Source organism: Phyllobates terribilis, unplaced genomic scaffold (genome assembly GCF_046119375.1).
Source record: "Phyllobates terribilis strain yellow unplaced genomic scaffold, ASM4611937v1 Scaffold_3__8_contigs__length_932513732, whole genome shotgun sequence".
In the NCBI taxonomy this organism is placed as follows: Eukaryota; Metazoa; Chordata; class Amphibia; order Anura; family Dendrobatidae; genus Phyllobates; species Phyllobates terribilis.
The window spans coordinates 220,923,719-220,949,271 of record NW_027362763.1 but is presented as its reverse complement, the minus strand read 5'-3'; the positions used below and the strand labels follow the sequence as shown (position 1 = coordinate 220,949,271).

The 25,553-nt window shown below is 44.1% G+C and overlaps 2 protein-coding genes across 2 annotated transcripts in view; one reads left to right on the top strand and one right to left on the bottom strand.

The window, feature by feature from the left end:
* Positions 1–25,553, top strand: part of CLSTN2 (calsyntenin 2) — a 1,504,973-nt gene that overhangs the window by 1,044,740 nt on the left and 434,680 nt on the right. Inside the window, exon 7 of the mRNA XM_073674635.1 lies at positions 14,501–14,749. Coding sequence (XP_073530736.1) covers positions 14,501–14,749 — 249 coding nt within the window. The remainder of the gene's footprint in view (positions 1–14,500; positions 14,750–25,553) is intronic.
* LOC141259119 (uncharacterized) lies at positions 19,884–21,521 on the bottom strand. The gene is made up of 2 exons (XM_073674636.1): positions 21,317–21,521; positions 19,884–20,915 (listed from the first exon to the last, which is right to left on the bottom strand). Exons 1-2 carry the CDS (start codon positions 21,510–21,512, stop codon positions 20,482–20,484), a joined length of 630 nt encoding a protein of 209 aa, XP_073530737.1. The 5' UTR covers positions 21,513–21,521; the 3' UTR covers positions 19,884–20,481.

The window sequence follows — 25,553 nt, the reverse complement described above, 5'->3', positions numbered from 1 at the left end:
CATAGCCTTTACTAGCTATTAAAATGGGGGACCCCCCCCCAAAAAATGACGTCGGGTCCCCCCTAATTTAATAGCTAGCAAAGGCTAGGCAGACAGCTGGGGGCTGATATTAATAGCCCAGGAAGGGAGCCATGAATATTGGCCCCCTCCCAGGCTAGAAACACCAGCCGTCAGCCGCCCCAGAAATGGCGCATTCATAGGATGCGCCAATTCTGGCACTTAGCCTCGCTCTTCCACGCTGCCCTGGTGCGGTGGCAGGGGGTAATAGGGCTGGGGTTGATGTCAGCTTATAATGCCAGCTGACATCAAGCCCAGGTTAGTAATGGAGAGGCGTCTATAAGACACCCCCATTACTAACCCCATAGTCAAAGTTAAAAAAAACACAAACACCCAGAATAATGTCCTTTAATTGAAATAAAGACACAATTCTTTATTGTTCTAAATTAAACCATACCTACCATCACGCCCATTCAGGCTGAAGCCAACGATCTCCTGTAATAAAAATAAAATAATAAAGCAACCTCATCCTTACCTTTCCATGGTTCCCACGATGGCTCCAGCTCTGCTACATCGAGATGACAGGCTGGACCGCAGCAGAACGCCGCCATCCAGCCTGTCATCCCGCAGACACTGAGAAGAGCAGGCTTGCGCTCCACATTGTCTCTCTGTGACGGCATAAAGATGAGCCGAGGTCATGTCCAATGAACTCGGCTCACCTCATGCACGTCACTTACAGCGTGGGAGAATTCTCACGCTGAAGCGCTGAGTGCAGGAGAATTTTCCCACGCTGTCAGTGAGGTGCATGAGGTGAGCTGAGTTCATTGGACATGAGCTCACCTCATGCACGTCACTGACAGCGTGGGAGAATTCTCCTGCACTCAGCACTTCAGCGTGAGAATTTTCCCACGCTGTCAGTGACGTGCATGAGGTGAGCCGAGTTCATTGGACATGACCTCGGCTCATCTGGATGCTGTCACAGCGAGACACTGAGGAGCGCAAGCATGCCTGCTCTTCTCAGTGTCTTTGGCATGACAGGCTGGATGGCAGCGTTCTGCTGCGGTCCAGCCTGTCATCTCGATGTAGCAGAGCTGAAGCTGTCGTGGGAACCATGGAAAGGTAAGGATGAGGTTGGTTTATTATTTTTCTTTTATTGCAGGAGATCGTTGGCTTCAGCTGGAATGGGCGTGATGGTAAGTATAGTTTAATTTAGAACAATAAAGAATTGTGTGTTTATTTCAATTAAAGGACTTTATTCTGGGTGTTGTGTTTTTTTTAAATACTTTACTAGAAATTCATGGCGGTCATGTCTAATACTGGCGTGACCCCATGAATTTTGGGCTTGGGGCCAGCTGATAATACCAAGCTGGCCCTAACCCCTTTATTACCCAGTGAGCCACCGCACCAGGGCCCTGGATGAGTTGGTACAGCGCCAGAAGATGGCGCTTCCATGAACGCGCCATTTTCCGGGGTGGCTGCGGACTGCAATTTGCAGCGGGGGGGGCCCAGAAAGCTTGGGCCTCCCTGCGCTGCAGATTCCAGCCCCCAGCTGCCTAGTTGTACCTGGCTGGACACAAAAATAGGGCGAAGCCCCACGAATTTTTTTTTTAATTATTTCATGAAATTCATGAAATAATTAAGAAAAAAAGGCCTTCCCTATATTGTTGTGTCCGGCCAGGTACAAATAGTCAGCTGGTGGTTGGGGGCAGCCCGTTCCTGACTGCTGTACCTGGCTGGACACAAATATAGTGCGAAGCCCCACTTCAATTTTTTTTAATTATTTCATGAAATTCATGAAATAATTAAGAAAAAAAGGCCTTCCCTATATTGTTGTGTCCGGCCAGGTACAAATAGGCAGCTGGTGGTTGGGGGCAGCCCATTCCTGCCTGCTGTACCTGGCTGGACACAAATATAGTGCGAAGCCCCACTTCAATTTTTTTAAATTATTTCAGGAAATTCATGAAATAATTAAAAAAAAATTGAAGTGGGGCTTCGCACTATATTTGTGTCCAGTCAGGTGCAGCAGGCAGGAACGGGCTGCCCCCAACCACCAGCTGCCTATTTGTACCTGTTCTGACACATCAATATAGGGAAGCCCTTTTTTTCTTAATTATTTCATGAAATAATTTAAAGAAAATTGACGTGGGGCTTCGCCCTGTTTTTGTGTCCAGCCAGGTACAACTAGGCAGCTGGGGGCTGGAATCCGCAACGCAGGGAGGCCCAAGCTTTCTGGGCCACCCCCGCTGCAAATTGCAGTCCGCAGCCACCCCGGAAAATGGCGCGTTCATAGAAGCGCCATCGTCTGGCGCTGTACCCAACTCATCCAGGGCCCTGATGCGGTGGCTCACTGGGTAATAAAGGGGTTAGGGCCAGCTTGGCATTATCAGCTGGCCCTAAGCCCAAAATTCATGGGGTCACGCCAATATTAGACATGACCACCATGAATTTCTAGTAAAGTATTTAAAAAAAACACAACACCCAGAAAAAAGTCCTTTAATTGAAATAAACACACAATTCTTTATTGTTCTAAATTAAACCATACTTACCGTCACGCCCATTCCAGCTGAAGCCAACGATCTCCTGAAATAAAAGAAAAATAATAAAGCAACATCATCCTTACCTTTCCATGGTTCCCATGACAGCTTCAGCTCTGCTACATCGAGATGACAGGCTGGACCGCAGCAGAACGCTGCCATCCAGCCTGTCATCCCGCAGACACTGAGAAGCGCAGGCTTGCTTGCGCACCACAGTGTCTCTCTGTGAGGGCATCCAGATGAGCCGAGTTAATGTCCAATGAACTCGGCTCACCTCATGCACGTCACTGACAGCGTGGGAAAATTCTCCTGCACTCAGCGCTTCAGCGTGGGAGAATTCTCACACTGAAGCGCTGAGTGCAGGAGAATTCTCCCACGCTGTCAGTGACATGCAGGAGGTGAGCTGAGTTCATTGGACATGAGCTCACCTTATGCACGTCACTGACAGCGTGGGAGAATTCTCCTGCACTCAGCGCTTCAGCGTGAGAATTTTCCCACGCTGTCAGTGACGTGCATGAGGTGCGCCGAGTTCATTGGACATGAACTCGTCTCATCTTTATGCCGTCACAGCCAGACACTGCAGAGCGCAAGCATGCCTGCGCTTCTCAGTGTCTGCGGGATGACAGGCTGGATGGCAGCGTTCTGCTGCGGTCCAGCCTGTCATCTCGATGTAGCAGAGCTGAAGCTGTCGTGGTAACCATGGAAAGGTAAGGATGATGTTGCTTTATTATTTTTCTTTTATTGCAGGAGATCGTTGGCTTCAGCTGGAATGGGCGTGATGGTAAGTATGGTTTAATTTAGAACAATAAAGGATTGTGTCTTTATTTCAATTAAAGGACTTTATTCTGGGTGTTTGTGTTTTCTTTTAACTTTGACTATGGGGTTAGTAATGGGGGTGTCTTATAGACGCCTCTCCATTACTAACCTGGGCTTGATGTCAGCTGGCATTATAAGCTGACATCAACCCCAGCCCTATTACCCCCTGCCACCGCTACAGGGCAGCGTGGAAGAGCGAGGCTAAGTGCCAGAATTGGCGCATCCTATGAATGCGCCATTTCTGGGGCGACTGACGGCTGGTGTTTCTAGCCTGGGAGGGGGCCAATATTCATGGCTCCCTTCCTGGGCTATTAATATCAGCCCCCAGCTGTCTGCCTAGCCTTTGCTAGCTATTAAATTAGGGGTGACCCCACGTCATTTTTTTGGGGGTGTCCCCCATTTTAATAGCTAGTAAAGGCTATGTATTCAGCTGGGGGCTCATATTAGTAGCCTGGGAAGCTCCGTGGGTATTACCCCCTTCCCAGGCTTCAAACATCTGCCCCAGCTGTCTGCTTAACCTCCGCTAGAGACTAAAATTAAGGGGAACCCCACGCCAATTTTTTTAATAATAAATCCTTTATTTTAATACTAAATGACAAGTACAGTAACCAACACTATCACTGTACTTCATATATATGTGACTGACATAGAATCATAGAATCATAGAATCATAGAATGGTAGAGTTGGAAGGGACCTCCTGGGTCATCTGGTCCAACCCCCTGCTCAAAGCAGGATTCACTAGATCATCTCAGACAGATGTCTGTCCAGCCTCTGTTTGAAGACGTCCATTGAAGGGGAACTCACCACCTCTCGTGGCAGCCTGTTCCACTCATTAATCACCCTAACTGTCAAAAAGTTTTTTCTAATATCTAATCTGTGTCTCCTCCCATTTAGTTTCATCCCATTGCTTCTAGTCTTTCCTTGTGCAAATGAGAATAAAGATGATCCTTCTACAATGTGACAGCCCTTGACATATTTGTAGACAGCTATTAAGTCTCCTCTCAGTCTTCTTTTTTGCAAGCTAAACATTCCCAAATCCTGCAACCGTTCCTCATAGGACATGGTTTGCAGACCAGTCACCATTCTGGTCGCTCTTCTCTGAACTTGCTCCAGTTTGTCTATGTCTTTTTTAAAATGTGGTGCCCAAAACTGTACACAGTATTCCAGATGAGGTCTGACCAAAGAGGAGTAAAGACCGATAATGACTTCACGTGATCTAGACTGTATGCTTCTGTTAATACATCCCAGAATTGTATTTGCCTTTTTTGCTGCTGCATCACACTGTTGACTCATGTTCAGTCTATGATCTATTAGTATACCTAAGTCTTTTTCACATGTACTGTTGCTTAGCTCTATTCCTCCCATTCTGTATATGTTTTTTTCATTTTTATTGCCCAGATGTAGTACTTTGCATTTTTCCCTGTTAAAAACCATTCTGTTGGTTGCTGCCCACTGCTCCAGTTTATTTAGGTCTTTTTGAATCCTCTCTCTCTCTTCTCTAGTATTAGCTATCCCTCCTAGCTTTGTGTCATCAGCAAATTTAATCAGTTTACCCTCAATTCCTTCATCTAAATCATTGATAAAGATGTTGAACAATACAGGTCCCAGGACAGAGCCCTGTGGTACCCCACTTGAGACATTCATCCAGCTGGATGTGAAGCCATTTACAACCACCCTTTGAGTCCGATCACTAAGCTAGTTATGAATCCACCTAACAGTTGCCTGGTCCATTGCATACTTGGTCATTTTTTCAATAAGGATGGTGTGAGATACTTTGTCAAATGCTTTGCTGAAGTCAAGATATACTATATCTACAGCATTTCCCTGATCCACCCAGTCAGTGATTCTGTCATAGAAGGAAATTAAGTTAGTCTGACATGACTTGTTAGTTACAAACCCATGCTGACTCTGGTTAATCACTTCATTCTTATCCATGTACTTACATACATGTTGTTTAATAATTTGTTCAAAGATCTTTCCTGGTATAGAAGTCAGACTCACCGGCCTATAGTTCCCTGGGTCCACCTTCTTCCCCTTTTTGAAGATAGGAACAACATTTGCTCTTCTCCAGTCTTCTGGGACTTCTCCTGTTCTCCAAGAATTTTCAAAGATTATGGAGAGTGGTTCTAAAATTTCTTCTACGATCTCCTTCAGTACTCTGGGGTGTAATTCATCTGGACCTGGAGACTTGAACTCATTTATGTTAGCTAAATATTCCCTCACAATCTTTCTGTTTACAGATAACTTGGATTCCTCTATTCCTTTAAAAGGACAGTGAAGATCAGTTGATGTTACATTTTCTTTCTGAGAGAAAACAGATGCAAAATAGGAATTAAAAAGTTCGGCCTTCTCAACATCCTCTCTTACCATTTCTCCATTTTCATCCTGTAAAAATCCTATAGCATCTTTGACTTTTCTTTTACTTCTGACATACCCCCAAAATCCTTTTTTATTGCTTTTGACATCTCTTGCAAGCCTTAATTCATTGTCAGCTTTAGCTAACCTGATACGTGCCCTGCAGGATCTGCAGACTGCATTATAATCTTCTTTAGATATGCCTCCCTCTTTCCATTTAATAAACATTTCTTTCTTTCTTTTTAGCATGTGTTTAAGTTCTGTGTTCATCCATCCTGGTTTCCTTAAATGCTTCCCATTCTTCCTACTTTTCGGGATTGTTAACGATTGTGCTTTGAGAATCTCATTTTTAAAAATTTCCCATCCTTCCTGGACATTTTTGTCCTTAAGGACATCCAGCCATTGGATCCCTCCTATTCTCTTTCTGAGTCTCTTAAAATCTGCCTTTCTAAAATCTAACCTTGAAGTTTGAGTCTTCACATGTCTTCCTCCTCTAGTTATCCAAAATTCTATAATAGCATGATCGCTGCTTCCTAGGGTCCCAGCCACCTTTACCTCCTCAACCATTTCCTCCCTGTTTATAAGGATTAGATCCAAAGTAGCAGATCCCCTTGTTTTCTCCCCTACCTTTTGGAAGATAAAGTTGTCAGCAAGAGAGGATAAGAATTTGCTTGACCTGTTAGTTTTACTTGAGAGAGATTCCCAACAAATGTCTGGATAGTTGAAATCTCCCATGACCACTACGTCATATTTTTTGGAGAACTTGGTCATTTGATACATAAAGAGTTCATCCATATCTTCAGCTTGCCCAGGTGGCCTGTAGTAAATGCCTACAATGGTGTCCTTTCCGTTGTTCTCTCCTTGTATTCTTACCCAAACAGTTTCCACAGAACTCCCAGTCTCTGAAGCTTCAATCTCTGTGCAGATATACGCTTTTCTAACATACAATGCAACACCTCCTCCTCGTTTATCAAGTCTGTTTCTTGCAAATAAGTTGTATCCTTTTAGCCTTTTATTCCAATCATGTGTATCGTCCCACCAAGTTTCAGTGATTCCAATGACATCATATTCCTTTTCCTGCATTAGTAGTTCCAATTCTCCTTGTTTGTTGCCCATGCTTTGTGCATTTGTATAAAAACATTTTAGTTTGTGATTGGTTTCTCTTCCTCCCATATTTTTATTATTTAAATTGTTTTGTCTTTGTTCTTCTTTTCCACTTCCAGTAGCAGAGATCTCAATAGTATTTGTCAGCTGTATGGCTTTTTCTGGCCTTTTGCTTCCCTTCCCACATTGTTCTAGTTTAAAGCTCTCCTGATGAGTGTAGCAAGGCGACTTCCAAATACATGTTTTCCAGTCTTCGTAAGGTGCACCCCATCTCTAGCAAGTAGTCCATCGTATAGGTAATTCATTCCGTGATCCAGAAATCCAAATCCTTGTTGACGGCACCATCGACGTAGCCAGTTGTTCACCTGTAGAATCTTATTCCACCTCATTGTTCCATGGCCATCCACTGGGAGGATGGATGAGAAGACCACCTGCGCTCCCAATTCTTTCACTTTCTTGCCTAAGTCTTCAAAGTCACTGCAGATGGTTTCCAGGTCCTTTCTTGCAGTGTCATTTGTCCCCACATGTAGTAGCAGGAATGGGTAGTGATCTGTAGGTCTGAAGAGTCTTGATATCCTGTCAGACACATCTTTAATTTTTGCTCCTGGAAGACAGCACATTTCTCTTGAGGTTATGTCTGGTCTGCAGATAGCGGCCTCTGTTCCTCTTAACAGGGAATCCCCCATGACCACCACTCTCCGTTTTTTCTTCACAACATTCTTCTTTCTCCATCCAGGAGGATTCTGAGGGCTTACAAGGTTATTCATTGCTGGCAAAGTCTTATTTTGCTGTATTTCTTCATGGTTCTCCTGCGTGAGAGCCTGGTACTGGTTCCTGAGCAGTATGGGTGCTGACTGCCTCTCGATCCTCCTGCTTCTGTGGGTCACATGCTTCCATTCCTCTGTTTCGTCAGGTGCAGTTCGAATTTCTTCTCTTTCTGAATCATGAAGAGATAATTCTGCTCTGTCTAAGAACTCTTCACCTTCCTTAATGATTTTCAAGGTAGTTAACCTCTCTTCTAGATTTCGCAACTTTTCCTCCAACAGGGACACAAGCTTGCATTTCTGGCATGTGAAGTTTGGCTTTTCCACTGGCAAGTCTGTGAACATGTAGCAGGATATGCAGCTCACCAAATGGCTCCTGGACTCTTCCATGTTCTTATTGTTAATGTTCTGAAAACAGTGAAAGAAGCTTAAAAAAAAAAGCTTCAAAATGCGCGCGCTGGTAGGCGCGCGGTTTACCGATGTCCTCTTTTCAGCTCCAACAGCCAAAATCCAGTGTTCTTTGAGCTCGCGGAGACTCTTCACTTACCCCAAAATGCAGTGGGAATATTGCAGTGGGAATAGTGGGAACATGTTTCTATCTATCTAATCTATGTGTGAAGCTCTATTCTGTCTGTTATAAATTGTCGGGTACAGATGCTGAATTGCCGGCCGGCTTTTTTAAAGAGACGGTGCATGAAAACACTATTATTTTTTTTAATAAATCCTTTACACTAAATGACAAGTACAGTAAGCAACACTGTCACTGTACTTCATATATATGTGACTGACATGTTTCTATCTATCTAATTTACGTGTGAAGCTCTATTCTGTCTGTTATAAATTGTCGGGTACAGATGCTGAATTGCCAGCCGGCTTTTTTAAAGAGACAGTGCATGAAAACACTATTATATTTTTTAATAAATCCTTTACACTAAATGACAAGTACAGTAAGCAACACTGTCACTGTACTTCATATATATGTGACTGACATGTTTCTATCTATCTAATCTATGTGTGAGGCTCTATTCCTTCTTGTCTAAATTGTCGGGTACCGGTGTATGCCGCTGCTGAATTGCCGGCCGGCTTTTTTAAAGAAAGCGTCTTCTGAGCAGTTTGTCAGCTTTTGGACACCTTTGAAGGTGTTTTCTATGTGTTTCTATGTGTTTTTGTTTGCCTGCCATTGGTTTTAACGGTGTTCGACGGTGTTCTAAGGTGTTCGACGAACAGTTCGACGAACAGTTCCTCGAACATCCCGGTGTTCGACGAACCGAACCGAACCCGAACACTACGGGGGTGGCTCAACACTAGTAGTGAATCTCACAGTTCCAACTTGCCAACCGTGGGACCGTCGAGTGTTCAGCACTCAAACCGTAACAGAAACACAGTATCTGCTGGTAAAATCAATTTTGCAGAATCATTTCACCACTTTTTTAGCCCATCCTTTGCAAGGCCACAGGAGACAAGAAGTCTGACACATAGTCAACGCCTAGAGACGATGGTACAGGAGTATCTCCAAGTAAACATTGAAGCCATGACTGTGTCACTGGACCCTTGCTCTTTTTGGGCTTCCAATCTGGATAAATGGCCGGAGCTAGCCACTTACGCCTTGGAGATCTTGTCATGTCCTGCAGCCAGCGTTCTGTCTGAACGTGTGTTCAGCGCTGCTGGTGGTGTGCTGACAGATAAGCGCACGCGGCTCTCCACTGATAATGTAGACAGACTCACGTTCATAAAGATGAACAAATCATGGATCCGAAACGACTTTTCTACCCCTGTGTCATCCTGAGGAGAGTAAAAGCTTGATGATAGGTTAAAATCACCTCACCAACCGTTTTAAGCTTTCAAATTACTAATCATGTTTATCTCTATCTTGGCTGGAAAATAATTTGGGCTTTGTAGCAGTGTGCAGTACTGATTCTATTAGGCCATCAATACTAAGCTCCACCAGATTTAAAATTACTAATCATGTTTATCTGTATCTTGGCTGGAAAATAATTTGGGCTTTGTAGCAGTGTGCAGTACCGATTCTATTAGGCCATCTATACTAACCTCCACCAGATTTAAAATTACTAATCATGTTTATCTGTATCTTGGCTGGAAAATAATTTGGGCTTTGTAGCAGTGTGCTGCTCTGATTCTATTAGGCCATCTATACTAGCTCCACCTGATTTAAAATTACTAATCATGTTTATCTGTATCTTGGCGGGAAAATAATTTGGGCTTTGTAGCAGTGTGCAGCACTGATTCTATTAGGCCATCTATACTAAGCTCCACCAGATTTAAAATTACTAATCATGTTTATCTGTATCTTGGCGGGAAAATAATTTGGGCTTTGTAGCAGTGTGCAGCACTGATTCTATTAGGCCATCTATACTAAGCTCCACCAGATTTAAAATTACTAATCATATTTATCTGTATCTTGGCTGGAAAATAATTTGGGCTTTGTAGAAGTGTGCAGTATTGATTCTATAAGGCAATCTATACTAAGCTCCACCAGATTTAAAATTAATAATAATTTTTAGCTGCATCTAGCCCGGAAAATAATTTTGGGGCTCCGAGATGCGCAAGACACATAAGTGCCTTCTTGCTGCACTACCTACAACATGACCCTCAGATTGTCAGAATTCGACGTAATCCTGACTACTGGGTTGCCGCACTCTTAGATCCCCCACACTCTTCGATCAACCTTTTCATTTTAATAAAGACCAAAAAAATGGTCATTTTTGAAATTATAAGCATTAGCAGGTTATTAGAAACTGAAATCAAACAGTTTTCAACTCAAAACTTTATTCTAGGTGATGTTACATTTGCACATAGGACCCCTTGTTCGAAAGAAGCTTCTGAACTCTCTCGTCCATTGAATTTGTCAGGTTTTGGATGGTTTCTGCTTCAATTGTTTTGCATGAGGACAGAATACCCTCCCAGAGCTGTTGCTTAGATGTGAACTGCCTCCCGCCATCATAGACACTCCTTTTGATGATGCTCCAGAGGTTCTGAATGGGGTAGAGGTCAGGGGAGCATGGGGGTCACACCATAAGTTTGTCCCCTTTTATGCCCATATCAGCCAGAGATGCAGATGTGTTATGTGCAGCATGAGACGGTGCATTATCATGCATGAAAATGATCTTGCTGTGGAATACACGGTTCTTCTTCTTGAACAATGGCAGGAAGTGCTGTGTGAGAAACTCCACATACATTATGGAGTTCATCTTTACCCCTTCAGGGATCCTAAATGGGCCGACAATCTCTCTCCCCATGATTTCAGCCCAAAACATTACTCCACCTCCTCCTTGTTGGCGCTGTAGCCGTGTTTGCGTGGGTTGTCCATCAACCAGCCATCCTCCACTCCATCCATCTGGATCATCGAGCGTTGCACGGCACTCATCCGTGATCAAAACAGTTTTGAAATCAGTCTTCATGTAATGTTTGGCCCACTGGAGCCATTTCTGCTTGTGTACAGTGGATAGAGAAGGTCGACAGGATGGCTTACGCATAGCTGCAAACCTCTGAAGGACCCTGCATCTTGTTGTTCGGGGGACGTTGGAGGCACCAGCAGCTTCAAAAACTTGTCTGCTGCTATGACAAGGCTTTTTTTCCGCTGCTCTTTTAACCTGACGTTATTGCCTGTAGGAAAGAGTCCTCAATTTGCCCTTATCAGCACGCACACATGTGTACTGTGAATCAGCTACATACTTCTTGATTGCCAAGACACTTCATCCTGATCATCGCACAATGTTGATTGCAGTCATGCCTTGACCTAAACACTCCACAATTTGTTGCTTCTCAGCAGCCGACACATCCTTTTTCTTTCCCATTTTGGCAGAAAATGTAGGCTGCTTAATAATGTGGGACAGCCTTCTTAAGTAGTCTTGCCTTTCATTGGACTCACCTGCCAAACTAATTAGCACAGGTGTCTGCAATTGCTTACAGTGATATAAAGAGCCCTGACACACATCACCATCAATGAGTTTAACTGACAAACAAACAAATTCTTCCCTTATCACTCCTAAACACTTTTTGAATAATAATTTGGAACACAGTGTACATGTGCTTTTCCACAAAACACCAGTGGTTCACGTAGTGAATCTTACAGTTCTAACTTGCCAACCGTGGTCTGTATGGAGTTGTTCAATAAAGGGCCCAAAATTAAGATAACATAGACGGGAGAGGTCTCTATGAATAGGAATTCCTAAGTATTTGATACCCTGTGAGGGCCAGGCAAAGGGAAAGTTGGACTGGATGGAATCCTGAATGGATTTGGGGAGGGAGACATCGAGGGCCTCAGACTTCGCTGCATTGATTTTAAAATTTGACCATGTAACAAAGTGATCTATTTCAGCCATTTCAGCAGGGATGGATATATGTGATTGAGTGATATATACTAGGACATAATCAGCAAATAGAGAGCACTTGTACTCGATGCCTCCCACCTCAATCCACCTAATATTGGGGTTATGGCGAATTGATGAGAGCAGGTGCTCCGTCACTAGGATGTATAAGAGAGGGGACAGAGGACATCCCTGCCTTGTCCCATTGGTGATTATGAAAGGTGATGAAAATGTTCTGACGCGCCCCCTGGGCCTTGGGACACCCGGAGCCGGACCCTTTTTGGTGGATGCTGGTGGTTGTAGTCTCCGTGGCGGCGATCCGGTTCCGTGGCTCAGGGCGGTCAAACCAGTGGAGGAACTATTTATGTGGTTTTGTTGTTTAAATGTCCGACTATGCCACCCGTGGATTGCGGTCAGAGTGAACCGCCGCTGCAGGGCAGACCGCTGAGGCTGGTGTTGTGGGTGCAGCAGAGCATAGCATAACTCCCCATGGGAGGAGTATAGCCTCAGGGCAGTGTATGCGGAGGATGGGGGTGATGGTGCAGGGCAGCAGCAGTAACGACACGGAGTCAGTGATGCAGTCCAGGGTCTTTACTCACAGTTCTTATTATCCAGACCACTTCTGCAGGTAACCGCTGCCCACGTCGTACTGTGCTCACCAGGTGAGGGGCTCAGACAACTCCCAGATAACTTTGGAGCACTTCACAGGACCCCCTTTGTGTGTCCTTTGACTGGCCTTTCTTACCAACCCTTCTGTCCGGCTGCCTCAGGCCTCCTCTTGGTAAACTTGGTGCCAGTTTCCCTGACCCTATGTGGTGCCTTCCTAGCAGGTGTAGCGAGGGGCTGCGCCACATAAAATGTCAGAGCCTCCGGTTTCTAGCTGAGGGTCATTTCCCGCCTCCACTAGTTTCGGGGACCGGTCTCCCCCTTTGGCCTGACGCCTCCACGCAGGTGGATTCGGGCGTGCGGTGGCGACTCGCCCATCCGCACCCCTGGGATCCCTTCATTCCTCGTTCCTGGAGCCTTCTCCGCTCCTCTTCCTTCCTTCTCCCTCTTCCAGGCCTGCGCCTCTGTTACTAGGCCCGCCTCCGGAGCAGAGCTCATGCAGAGCCCTTGCTCCCTGTCACTTCTGCTCAGACTTCTCTGCACTAAACTAAGATTGTGCCCACCTTTTATACTCCCTTCTCAATGCACCCAGGAACTGCTTCCTCCCTGCTCCTGCAGTACAGGGTTCCCCTTCCTCAGTGTTCCCTCCCCCCACTCCAGCCAGAGACAGGGACTGTCGTGCCCATCTCAGGGGCATATTGGTCGCCCTGCCCCACGGCAATGTGGTGCAATGCATGCAGGTGTCGGGTCCTGATCCACACTCCATCCTTACCTGAGAGTGAGATATCACACCTCTGGGTGAGGTGCAATACCTCTGTAGCAACCGAGCCCTCAGGGTGCTACAGTTCCATTTATCTTCAGCCTAGGTGACGTATTGCGATACAGGGCCGTGATTTTGGCTATAAAAGGGTCCCATAGAACCCTACCCCATGCTTTTAAGAGAATAATATATGGCGTGCCAGGAGACTCTATGGAATGCTTTCTCAGCATCCAACAAGAGTATCTAATTACAAATTTTTAACTGCATCTAGCCCAGGAAATACTTTGTGCCTAGTAGCAGTGTCTGCTAGTCAACGGATTATCCCGGCTGTTAAGCAAGCTACACCACCTGTAGTTTGGACACTTAATTTTTTCAAAGGAAATGCTTCGGGACCACGGGATACTCAGTGAAGAGCATCAGGAGGCACCCCAAGGCATAGGGCCTTGTACTGGCGGTTGGATGCCTTGCGGTGGACAGCCGAGCTCGATCCTTATAAAAGCTTTTTAACTGCAGCAGCTTTAGTGGACGCTACTGGAGCTGGAATTACGCGTCTGCTGGCATGAGACTTGCCCTCCAATAGATCCTTGTAAAAGGATTTAAAGTGTATTCATTCAAATTAGAGAGACAATTTAAATTAAAAAGCTTAGAGCTGCCTCCACTGCAGGGGGGCTCGCTCGACCCACCAGCGGACAGGCACCCATATTGGGAGAGGGGGGCTGGCCGTCAGGGTCCACCGCGGCTCTGGCACAAACCCGGCGACACGGAGTTGGCACGGGCAGGAACGGACTGGCCGCGTCGGCTTCTCACTTTTTGGATTTTAGAAGGGCATGACATGCCTATATCTGTGTCTCCCCCTCCTTTTACTCCTCCACCTCTTTTCTTTTCGCATGACTATATGTACTTGTCACTTTTCCATGTGTTAGTTATGTCTTCTGAGCAGTTTGTCAGCTTTTAGACACCTTTGAAGGTGTTTTCTATGTGTTTCTATGTGTTTTTGTTTGCCTGCCGTTGGTTTTAACGGTGTTCGAAGGTGTTTGACGAACAGTTCGACGAACAGTTCGGTGAACACACGGGTGTTCGACGAACCGAACTCGAACACTACGGGGGTGGCTCAACACTAGTGCTAAATAAATATTGAATATTATTATTTTTATTATTATCATAATTGTCTTCGTTTAGAGGTCAATACGCTATTCTAAGTGTGTCATTTTTTTTTCCGTCTTTTTCATATTTAGGACCCTCTTCTGGCGCCATTGACTTACTCCCAACTCCTACTGCTGCCACCAACTGGACAGCTGGCCTGCCTATGGACAACACTGGCATGATCTTTAAATTTGATGGCAAACAAGGAGTGAAAATTCCTGATGCCATCCTACCAAAAAATCTAACTGACCAGTTTACCATCACGATGTGGATGAAGCATGGTCCTAGCCCTGGACTGAGAGCAGAAAAGGAGACAATACTATGCAATTCTGACAAGACAGGTAACAATAGTTGTACACTATTATGACAGGATACTCTCCTTCATACTAAGAAAAAAAATGCATGATTATTATAAAAACCTATACCAACTTGTCATTTATGATTATATAACCACTAGCTATTGAACCCGTTCTACTCCTGGATGGTGAGCATTTTTATTGGTATATGGTCTCCCATGCTGGTATGTGCGGCCCCCTCCTGGTATTTGTACTGCCCCCATCCTGCCCCCTCCATCTTATCCTGGTATGCATGGCACCCCTCATCCCCATCCTGGTATGCATGGCACCCCTCATCCCTATCTTGGTATGCATGGTCCCCCTCATCCCTATCCTGTAATGAAAGGCATCCCTCACCCACAATCTTAGTATGTATGGCACCCCTCATCCCCAATCCAGATATGCATGGCACCCCTCACCCCCAATCTTGGTAAGCGTGGCACCCCTCATCCCCAATCCTGGTATGCGTGGCACTTCTCATCCCTATCCTGTAATGCATGGCCCCTCATCCGAATCCTGGTATGCATGGCCCCCCCACATCCCTATCATGGTATGCATGGTACCCCTCATTCCTATCCTGGAATGCATGGCCCCTCATCCGAATCCTGGTATGCATGGCCCCCCCACATCCCTATCCTGGTATGCATGGCACCCCTCATCCCCAATCCTGGTATGCATGGCACCCCTCAACCCCAATCCTGGTATGCATGGCACCCCTCATCCCCAATCCTGGTATGCATGGCACCCCTCATCCCCATCCTGGTATGCATGGTACCCCATCACTCATATCTATCCTGGTATGCATGGGTCCCTCGTCCCCAATCCTGGTATGTGTGGTAACCCCTCATCTTGGTATGCATGGTCCCCTCACCCCCCAATCCTGGTATGTGTTGTACCCCTCACCCCCCAATCCTGGTATGCATGGTCCCCTCACCCCCCTATCCTGGTATGCATGGTCCCCTCACCCCCCAATCCTGGTATGCATGGTCCCCTCACCCCCCAATCCTGGTATGCATGGTCCCCTCACCCCCCAATCCTGGTATGCATGATCCCCTCACCCCACAATCCTGGTATGCATTGTCCCCTCACCCCCCAATTTTGATATGCATGGTCCCCTCACCCCAATCCTGGTATGCATGGTCCCCTCACCCCCCAATAATGGTATGTGTGGTACCCCTCATCCTGATATGCATGGTCCCCTCATCCCTCAATCCTGGTATGTGTAGTACCCCTCACCCTTCAATCCTGGTATGCATGGTCCCCTCACCCCCCAATACTGGTATGCATGGTCCCCTCACCCCCCAATCCTGGTATGCATGGTCCCCTCATCCCTCAATCCTGGTATGTATGGTACCCCTCATACTGGTATGCATGATCCCCTCACCCCACAATCCTGGTATGCATGGTCACCTCACCTCCCAATCCTGGTATATATGGTACCCCACATCCCTCCAATCCTGGTATGTGTGGCCCCCTCATCCCCTTATCCTGGTATGTGTGGCCCCCTCACTCCACCAATCCTGGTATATATGGCACCCCTCATCCCTTTCACTCTGCACACACATACAAAAAAATAAACACTTCTACTCACCTTTCTTCCATGTTCTGCCGGAGGCCGGGGGAGGGGTGCAGCGCCGGTGTATGCACGTGTACATACTGCGCTGACTTATGCCATTTTGCTGAAGACACACTGCAAATGTGTCTCCAGTAAAATGGCGCCTGATAGCGCTATGCGCATGCGCCGATTCCGATGCCTCACTCCTCCCCCGGCCTCCGGACCGAACAGAGGCACTGCGGCAACGCTCCTACCGGTCAAGTAAGTATGTAAGTAAGTATTGCGACGGAGATTGCGGTATGCATTCAGTGTCTACGCATACCGCGATCTCCGGTGCCATACACTCCTCTTACCTGTAACGGCTCCATGCAGTCTTCTGTCTGGAGCCAGACTGCCCAGGCGTGTCGCGCTTGCGCAGTCTATAAAGGGTTCAGACAGAGACACGCATCTGCCGTTATATTATAGATTCTATGATTGTAATTGCATGATAGCAGGGATTTTTTTACAGACTCACGCTCTAATTTGTGAATTGCACCCTAGGCTTTAAAGGGTACTTGTGCTAACAGTGAAAATCTCGATTAAATCATGCATGAGACTGAAGGATGTCTGGATGATACATAAAGGAGTTGTCTAGTCACCAGATATTGATGATCTCTCCATCATATAGGTAATGTATATCAGATCGGTGGGGGCGTCTGCAGTACTGAACAATGACCACTACATGAATGGAGGTGCACATTGCAGTTCCGTTCAATATGTTTACATCCGGCCACCACTAGAGATGAGTGAATCCGAACTTAAAAGTTTAAGAGAGAGAGAGAGAGAGAGTCTAAAATCCGGGTCCCCATTGTTTTCAATGGGGTTCAGGTTCTGGTTCAAGTTCGGATGCAGTCCTGGTACCAGAACCGAACTAATGACTAGGGATGACCGGACCCATGAAAGTATGGGTTCTGGTTCCCGACCTGAACTTCATTCCAAAGTTCAGTTCGGGTACCAGAACTTCCACCAGAACCCAAATCCCATTGAAAACAATAGGGACACAAACTTTTCAGCTGCAAAACTCTCTCTTTCTCTCTCCCACTCCATCCCTCCTTTCCACCCCACCTCTCTCTCCCTCTCTCTTTCCCCAGAACTTTGAACATTACAATGGACTTTTGGGGAAAATCCGTGTTCGGGGTTTAGCGCTGGACACTAACTGTCCAGTACAAATGCCGAACTTTTAAATTCGGTTCGCTCATTTCAGTTGTTGACTTATCCTAATGGCTCATGTACATGGCCATATTTTTTGGTCAGTGTGCGACCAGACAAAACATCGGATGAAACTCATATCAATGTTATTCTATGGGTCTATGAACATGTCAGATTTTTCGCTGCATGCCCGAGTTTGACCCAATATTCAGATCACACTCGGCCATGCAAGTCAGTGATAACATCTGAGTGCAGTCCGATTTCCACGGACTGATAGAGAGAATCGGATCGCACTATAATCACACTATGATGACACTGGTCAGAGTTTGATCAGAGTGTGATTTGCATAATAGACCTAATTCTTTTGGATGAGAGAATACACAGCTGTCTGCACCTAGCCTAAGTATGGGTCACAATATCTGGTGACTATACACCCCTTTACAGAAATTTATAAGGTTAGAAAAATGTGCTCAAATGAATTGGATTGCAATACTACACAAGACCTTAGGGTGGTGCTGTTTCTGCAAGTAAGCTACCATGTTTTTAAATGTATCACTATTTAAACACAAAGCTTATATTCAGTTTAGAAAAATAAACAATAGCTCAATCATTTCAAGTTCAGTTAATGCCTATACCATCTTCTTGACATTTTTTTCAATGTTCTGGAAAGATTGTGACGTTACAATATTTTTCTTGCAGAATGACAGATTTCACATAATGAATTTCATCTTTATGATTGGACTTTATGCAGTATTTATTTAATGACATATCCAGTTCTGATAGTTTGTGGCAATGTGCACTCACAAGACATATAGTCAGGTTCCAGCAAGCCACCCTGTAGAAATAATGTGATCATCTGAGCTTCCACTCAGCAGAACGCTCTGATGTTCTCACAGTCAGCTTATAACAGCTGCTATTATACAAGAGTGCACTGGATTAAAGCACTTCTCCAAGAATGCATAAATACAGATCAATTAACAGATGCAGCACATGGGTAATTTACTAAAAAACCCTATGTTGCAGTTTGATCCTTGACTACAGATCTCAGGGGCGATGACAATGAGGAACAAACAATAGCATAACGTACAGAGAAAATATCCTGGCAAGATAATTGATCTGCAGTTCTGTATTTCTGGAAACTCTTTTAGACGTCTTTCGCATAGTTTTTCGGTATCTTTATCTGATTTTTTTGAGAATTATTTTTATACACGTTCATTAAATTTAAAGCCGTGCAATGAATAATAAAAAGTAAGACGCCAGTCTTTATGGTGCATTTTGATCCTGAATTCTGATTCATTTTGCTCAATAAATCTCCCAATATGTGAACATTTACAATAAATTTCCTTTCATTTTATTGCTAGTTCTTTAAGGCTACATTCCCACGATGAGCTTTGGTTGAGTTTTTGACGTTGCTGATTTTCTGCAACCTATTAATTAACACTAGGACTACTGGACTCGTGACCCCGCCTAGAACTACTGAAAGGAGTCATTTTGACTCCTTGCTTGTTTTCATTTATTTTTAGAGTTTCATTTGTGGTTATTTATTAATAATTATATTTTTTGTAATGTATTATTATTGTGAGATCCAACAGTAATGCTTTTGATTGTTTTTTTTCTGCTTTTCTTATTTTTCTACAGAAAATAACAATAATTATAATAGACTTTTTCAAACATTTTTTTTTTATTCAAGTGCACACATATAAACAACAACTGAAGAACAAAAAGCAGAGAAAATGTAGGTGGAGGAGCATAAAAATGAAAATATGGAGCAGAATTCACCTTCTAAACATTTGGTGTTTCGCATTTTAGGCATTGCCTTTGATTTATGGCAGTACATTGCCCACACAAAGACTTACCACAAGTCTTACAATTTCCGACAGATCTATTTTTCTTGCACTTTTCTTTGATCTGGCAAATTTTGTTTGAACCATCACTTCTGAGCATGTAGAAACTTGGGACGTGGAACCCTTTTCCCTATCTGTGACATAAGGACCACTCAACTCTCTCACAAGCGTTTGCAAAAATGCCTTGCGTGACATTTTTTGGTGGGTAATCTCCTTGAATATTATCCATGCATTTATACCCGCAAAGTCTAAGGCATTTTCAAATGCATGAACAGGCCATCTCCTTGTGCATGTTCGTGTGGTATATTTTCGTGCCATCTGATCCACTACATCTACTCCATATTTTGTTTCATTGTAAAACTTTACCGTTTCTGGAGTTTTTTTAGCGGAATCAGACGCAACAACAACATCTGGATGGACGGAACTCAAAATGACAACATTTTTGTTGGGCTTTCCTTGATATACTGTAAGTGTAAAATTGTCTTCATTTCTAAACACTTTAGTGTTGTACAATTCCTCTTTCATGGATTTTATTTCTTTAGGCACTATCTCGCCTTATCTTGTTCAGTGTTCCCACGATGGTTGTTCCTTTGCTTTTTAGCTGTTTAGCTAATTTTACTGAAGTAAAATAATTATCGGTTGTAACATTGCGACCTTTTTTCAAAAACGAGTCCAATAACTTCATTACCACATGGTCAGCTAAACGGTCCTCAGCACGGCGTGTGTCATCTTTGCCTAGATAAGGGAAGCCATTTGCCAGATATTTGCTCCTCTTATCAACAGCTAGCCAATATTTGTGGCCATATTTATCTGGTTTGGAAGGCATGTACTGCGTGAATGGACACCTAGTTTTGCTTGGGAAAAGTTGCTCAACCACCGTTATATATGGGCCAGGTTTGTAACACACAATACAATTTTCAATAAACCTGTCCCACACAGTAGAAAATAGAGCAAACTTGTCCGTTTGCAGTCTCTCCGATCGAGTAGATTTCTCATCAAATCTGAGAAACCTCAATTTCAACAAAGCGGTCCCTAGACATTGTCGCTTTGCAAAACGGTATTCCCCAGTCATTACACCAAATACTGCTAATCGAGTGACGGTTCGTGCCAGATATTCCACGAGCATAGAATATCGCAATGAATGCATCTAGCTACTCATCAGATAGAGTAAACTGTAAATTATTGTTCCTGCATGCTTCTGCAAGCGTACAGTTCTTTATATGTGTCAATATATATGAATCAAAAAATAAACGCCATGCGCTCAAAGGACTATCGATAATGATATTTCTTCTGGCGTATCCTGTAGGGCCAGGTGCTTCTCGAAGAATATTTTGGCTGTCACGCCTACCAGGCAAGTGTTCTCCAATTTCAACAGGTTTCCATTGAATACCATCCGCTGAAACTAGTATTCCTTCAGATTCGCCTTCTCTGGTGTTTGTTGTTGCATTACCTTCGCCGCCATCGTTATCTGTTGTTCTTTCATTTCTGGGACGTTTTGCTGATTTTTTCTGTCCACGACCAGGAGTATGGTCACGAGGCAACATAACTGCATGAGCCCGATCCCCAGTTGATGTGCTTGGAATATCTGTAAAAAAGTTGATGAATATTTAGAATTTTTGTTTTGTAAGGGTCCGTGCACACTGGCTGGATTAGCGGCGGAATATCCGACCGGATATTCTCACCACAATCCGGCCCGTACCTGCCCGCTCAGGTACAGAGCGGAGTTTCATACCTGAAGCTCCGCTCCGAACCCCGGGCTGGAGCCGCTGTCTGGGACGGAGCCGTGCTCGCGCGTAAGCAAGCGCTGCTCTGTCCCTGACAGCGGCTCCAGCCCGGGGTTCGGAGCGGAGCTTCAGGCATGAGCGGGCAGGTACGGCCTGTATTGCGGCAAGAATATCCAGATGGCTATTCAGCCAGAATTCTGCTAGTGTGCACAGGCCCTTACTCAGTGTGTGGAAGAACAAATAAATACACATAACTACTTACCTTCTGGATTTGTTCCTTCTGAGTCTTCAGATTTACTTGATATGTTCTGAGGAATGAAATCTTCATCACTGTCAGAATCAAATACATGTTCCTGCAATTCGGATTCCGATTCATCCTCCGGTATGGATTGCAAAGTAGCCAGAATATCCTGAGGCTTTATCAAATGTCTTCTCTCCATATTCCTCACAAATTCCATAATTCTATATAGTTCCCTGTTGAAAAATAGAAATGAAATGATAACTAAAAGAAATAATAACTGTTCTGCCACCTTCAAAAGTAGGTGGGCTGAATCAGTTGACAGACAGCTAAACTATTTCATAACAATTCATACCTGTATGAGTCTTCAGAGCTCGTAGGTCTGCGTCTGTTCTCTTTGTCTCTTCAGCTGAACTGAAAGTAAAGTTACTATCCAGAATACTGTCTCCTGCTAGGACCTTAGAAAAACACCACCCTTCATTAGCATAAGATAAGAGCCTAGAGTAAACAAGCTATTTTGTTCAGCATTACACAGTAATACAAGCAGGTAAAACACAAGGAAAATGTGAAAAGTTGACATGTAAATTGAACTACATCTATATGAACATCAGGGTAAATAAGACAGAGTGAAAAAATTATGCACAAAACTTTATAGCAACATTTAGTGACAAAAGGACCTCAAAATATAGTAGGGAGTCAAAATGACTCCCTTCAGTAGTTCTTGGTAAATTTTGGAAAAAACGCGCAAATTTTTCACCAAAATTATTTATTCTCACAAAATCTTTTTTCACATCATATTTGAGGAAAAGTCACCGAGTTTCAAGCCGGAATTCTGAAAAATGTAGTCACAGAAGAGAAATAAAAAACGAAAGGAGTCAAAATGACTCCATCAGTAGTTCTAGTGTTAAATCAGCTTACTTGCGTTTTTTATGTTTGTTTTTATCGTGTTTTTGATGCCACAGTTTTTGTCTCTTTTTGGTGTGTCATGTTTTAAATAAAGCGGCTTTGTTCTTAATACTTCCTGATAATTGGCTTTGACAATACTTTATTGATACAGTCATGTGCGGATTACATGCGTTTTTGATGTGTTTCTGCCATGGAAATGCACTAAAAATGCATTTGTGTTTTTTACCTGTGGATTTTCCATATCTTATTCAAGTCTATGGGAAAAATCCTATCCAAAAAATCTGCATATCCGACAAAGATAAATTGACATGTTGCAGATTTGAAACACGTTGAGTAAAAATAAAAGATTAGTAGGCATGAGATTTCAATAAATCCCCTCTACTTTGCCAAATCTGTAAGGTGCTATGTTTTTAATGCAGCTATCCTCAAAGAAAAAATAAGACATGAACAGTTGTGCTCAAAAGTTTACATACCCCGGCAGAATTTTTCCTTTCTTGGCCTTGTTTCAGAGAATATGAATGATAACAAAAAAACTTCTTCTCCACTCATGGTTATTGGTTGGGTGAAGCCATTTATTGTCAAACTACTATGTTTTCTCTATTTAAATCTTAATGACAACCAAAAACATCAGAAGTGTTGCTTCTGTCTACCGCCGCAAAACATGTTACCGCAGGGACTCGAGCATATTAGCAGAGCACTACAAGATACTGGGATAAGCTCAGCCTGAGGTTGGGCTCCATGGAAGTGTCGCAATCAAGGTGCCGGAAGTTATTGCAGCACGCTCACTTTGTAGTTCGCGGTGACTGTAATGTCTCTTATCCGACCACGCTCACTCAGCACTACTGGCAACCGAACAGCAACCTGCAACTGCATCACAGGGGGCTGAAGGGAGCAGGTGACTGCATGCACCGGCCATTGTGCTATCTAAATGCCGCTGTCAGTGATTGACAAGGGCACTTAAATACTCAAAACAGCAGCAATCAAGGCGAGCTCTGATCACTGCTGTTACAGTGCTGGCCAAAAGTATTGGCACCCCTGCAATTCTGTCAGATAATACTCAGTTTCTTCCTGAAAATGATTGCAATCACAAATTCTTTGGTATTATTCTCTTCATTTAATTTGCTTGCAAGGAAAAAACACAAAAGAGAATGAAGCAAAAATCAAATCATTGATCATTTCACACAAAACTCCAAAAAAGGGCTGGACAAAAGTATTGGCACCCTCAGCCTAATACTTGGTTGCACAACCTTTAGCCAAAATAACTGCGAACAACCGCTTCCGGTAACCATCAATGAGTTGCTTACAATGCTCTGCTGGAATTGTAGACCATTCTTCTTTGGCAAACTGCTCCAGTTCCCTGATATTTGAAGGGTGCCTTCTCCAAACTGCCATTTTGAGATCTCTCCACAAGTGTTCTATGGGATTTAGGTCTGGACTCATTGCTGGCCACCTTAGAAGTCTCCAGTGCTTTCTCTAAAACCATTTCATAGTGCTTTTGGAAGTGTGTTTTGGGTCATTGTCCTGCTGGAAGACCCATGACCTCCTGAGGGAGACCCAGCTTCCTCACACTGGGTCCTACATTATGCGGCAAAATTTGTTGGTAGTCTTCAGACTTCATAATGCCATGCACACGGTCAAGCAGTCCAGTGCCAGAGGCAGCAAAGCAACCCCAAAACATCAGGGAACCTCCGCCATGTTTGACTGTAGGGACCGTGATCTTTTCTTTGAATGCCTCTTTTTTTTCCTGTACACTCTATGTTGATGCTTTTTCCCAAAAAGCTCTACTTTTGTCTCATTTGACCAGAGAACATTCTTCCAAAATGTTTTAGGCTTTCTCAGGTAAGTTTTGGCAAACTCCAGCCTGGCTTTTCTATGTCTCGGGGTAAGAAGTGGGGTCTTCCTGGGTATCCTACCATACAGTCCCTTTTCATTCAGACGTCGACGGATAGTACGGGTTGACACTGTTGTACCCTCGGACTGCAGGGCAGCTTGAACTTGTTTGGATTTTAGTCGAGGTTCTTTATCCACCATCCGCACAATCTTGCGTTGAAATCTCTCGTCAATTTTTCTTTTCCGCCCACATCTAGGGAGGTTAGCCACAGTGCCATGGGCTTTAAACTTCTTGATGACTCTGCGCACGGAAGACACAGGAACATTCAGGTGTTTGGAGATGGACCAATAGCCTTGAGATTACTCATTCTTCCTCACAATTTGATTTCTCAAGTCCTCAGACAGTTCTTTGGTCTTCTTTCTTTTCTCCATGCTCAATGTGTTACACACAAGGACACAGGACATAGGTTGAGTCAACTTTAATCCATGTTAACTGGCTGCAAGTGTGATTTAGTTATTGCCAACACCTGTAAGGTGCCACAGGTAAGTTACAGGTGCTGTTAATTACACGAATTAGAGAAGCATCACATGATTTTTCAAACAGTGCCAATACTTTTGTCCACCCCATTTTTTAGGTTTGGTGTGGAATTATATCCAATTTGGCTTTAGGACAATTCTTTTTGTATTTTTTTTCCTTGAAGACAAATTAAATGAAGAGAATAATACCAAAGAATTTGTGATTGCAATCATTTTCAGGAAGAAACTGAGTATTATCTGACAGAACTGCAGGGGTGCCAATACTTTTGGCCAGCACTGTACATGCAGATGCTGGCTATGTAACACAGCCGACATCTGCCCGGTATGGAGCAGGCTCAGCTACTGAACCCGCTCCATACAAGCACATCCCAATGGTGACAGTTATGACAAGGTTAGCAAATTTCACTTGTCCGTTCCTAAATGTGGAAAGACAAATGAAATTCCCTAACAGATGTGAAAGATACCTAATAGATTTAGTAAAGATGCCTCAAGCATATGAATGTTATTACACACCACAATGCACAGTTACATACACGCATCTTACAAAAATACATATTATTACAGATACGCAGACGCGCACAAACACATCAGTACATGAATACATCATCTGAACCACCATCATTTGTAATGTCAGGTCAGACCCATATATCTTTCTATCACATAAACCTACAACTCCCAGTATGTAATTAACAATAGAGATACTGGGAGTTGTTATCAGTCATCATCAGACTGCGGACCATACAGGAACCACAGTACTGATGAGACACAGGGAGGATCACAGATGAACATTTACATCCAGGTATCTTACCTGAGACGTCTTCTCTGATTAGAGTTGTTCTCTTTCTTTTCGTCTCTATCTTGTCCAGACCCCTTGAGGACTTTTCTCATCCACAGCTCGTCTCTGCAGACTTCCATCTTCACCGGTCTTCCGCAGCACATCCCGACACGATGCCCTTAAAGATAGCAGAGTCATTATAATGCTCCTGAA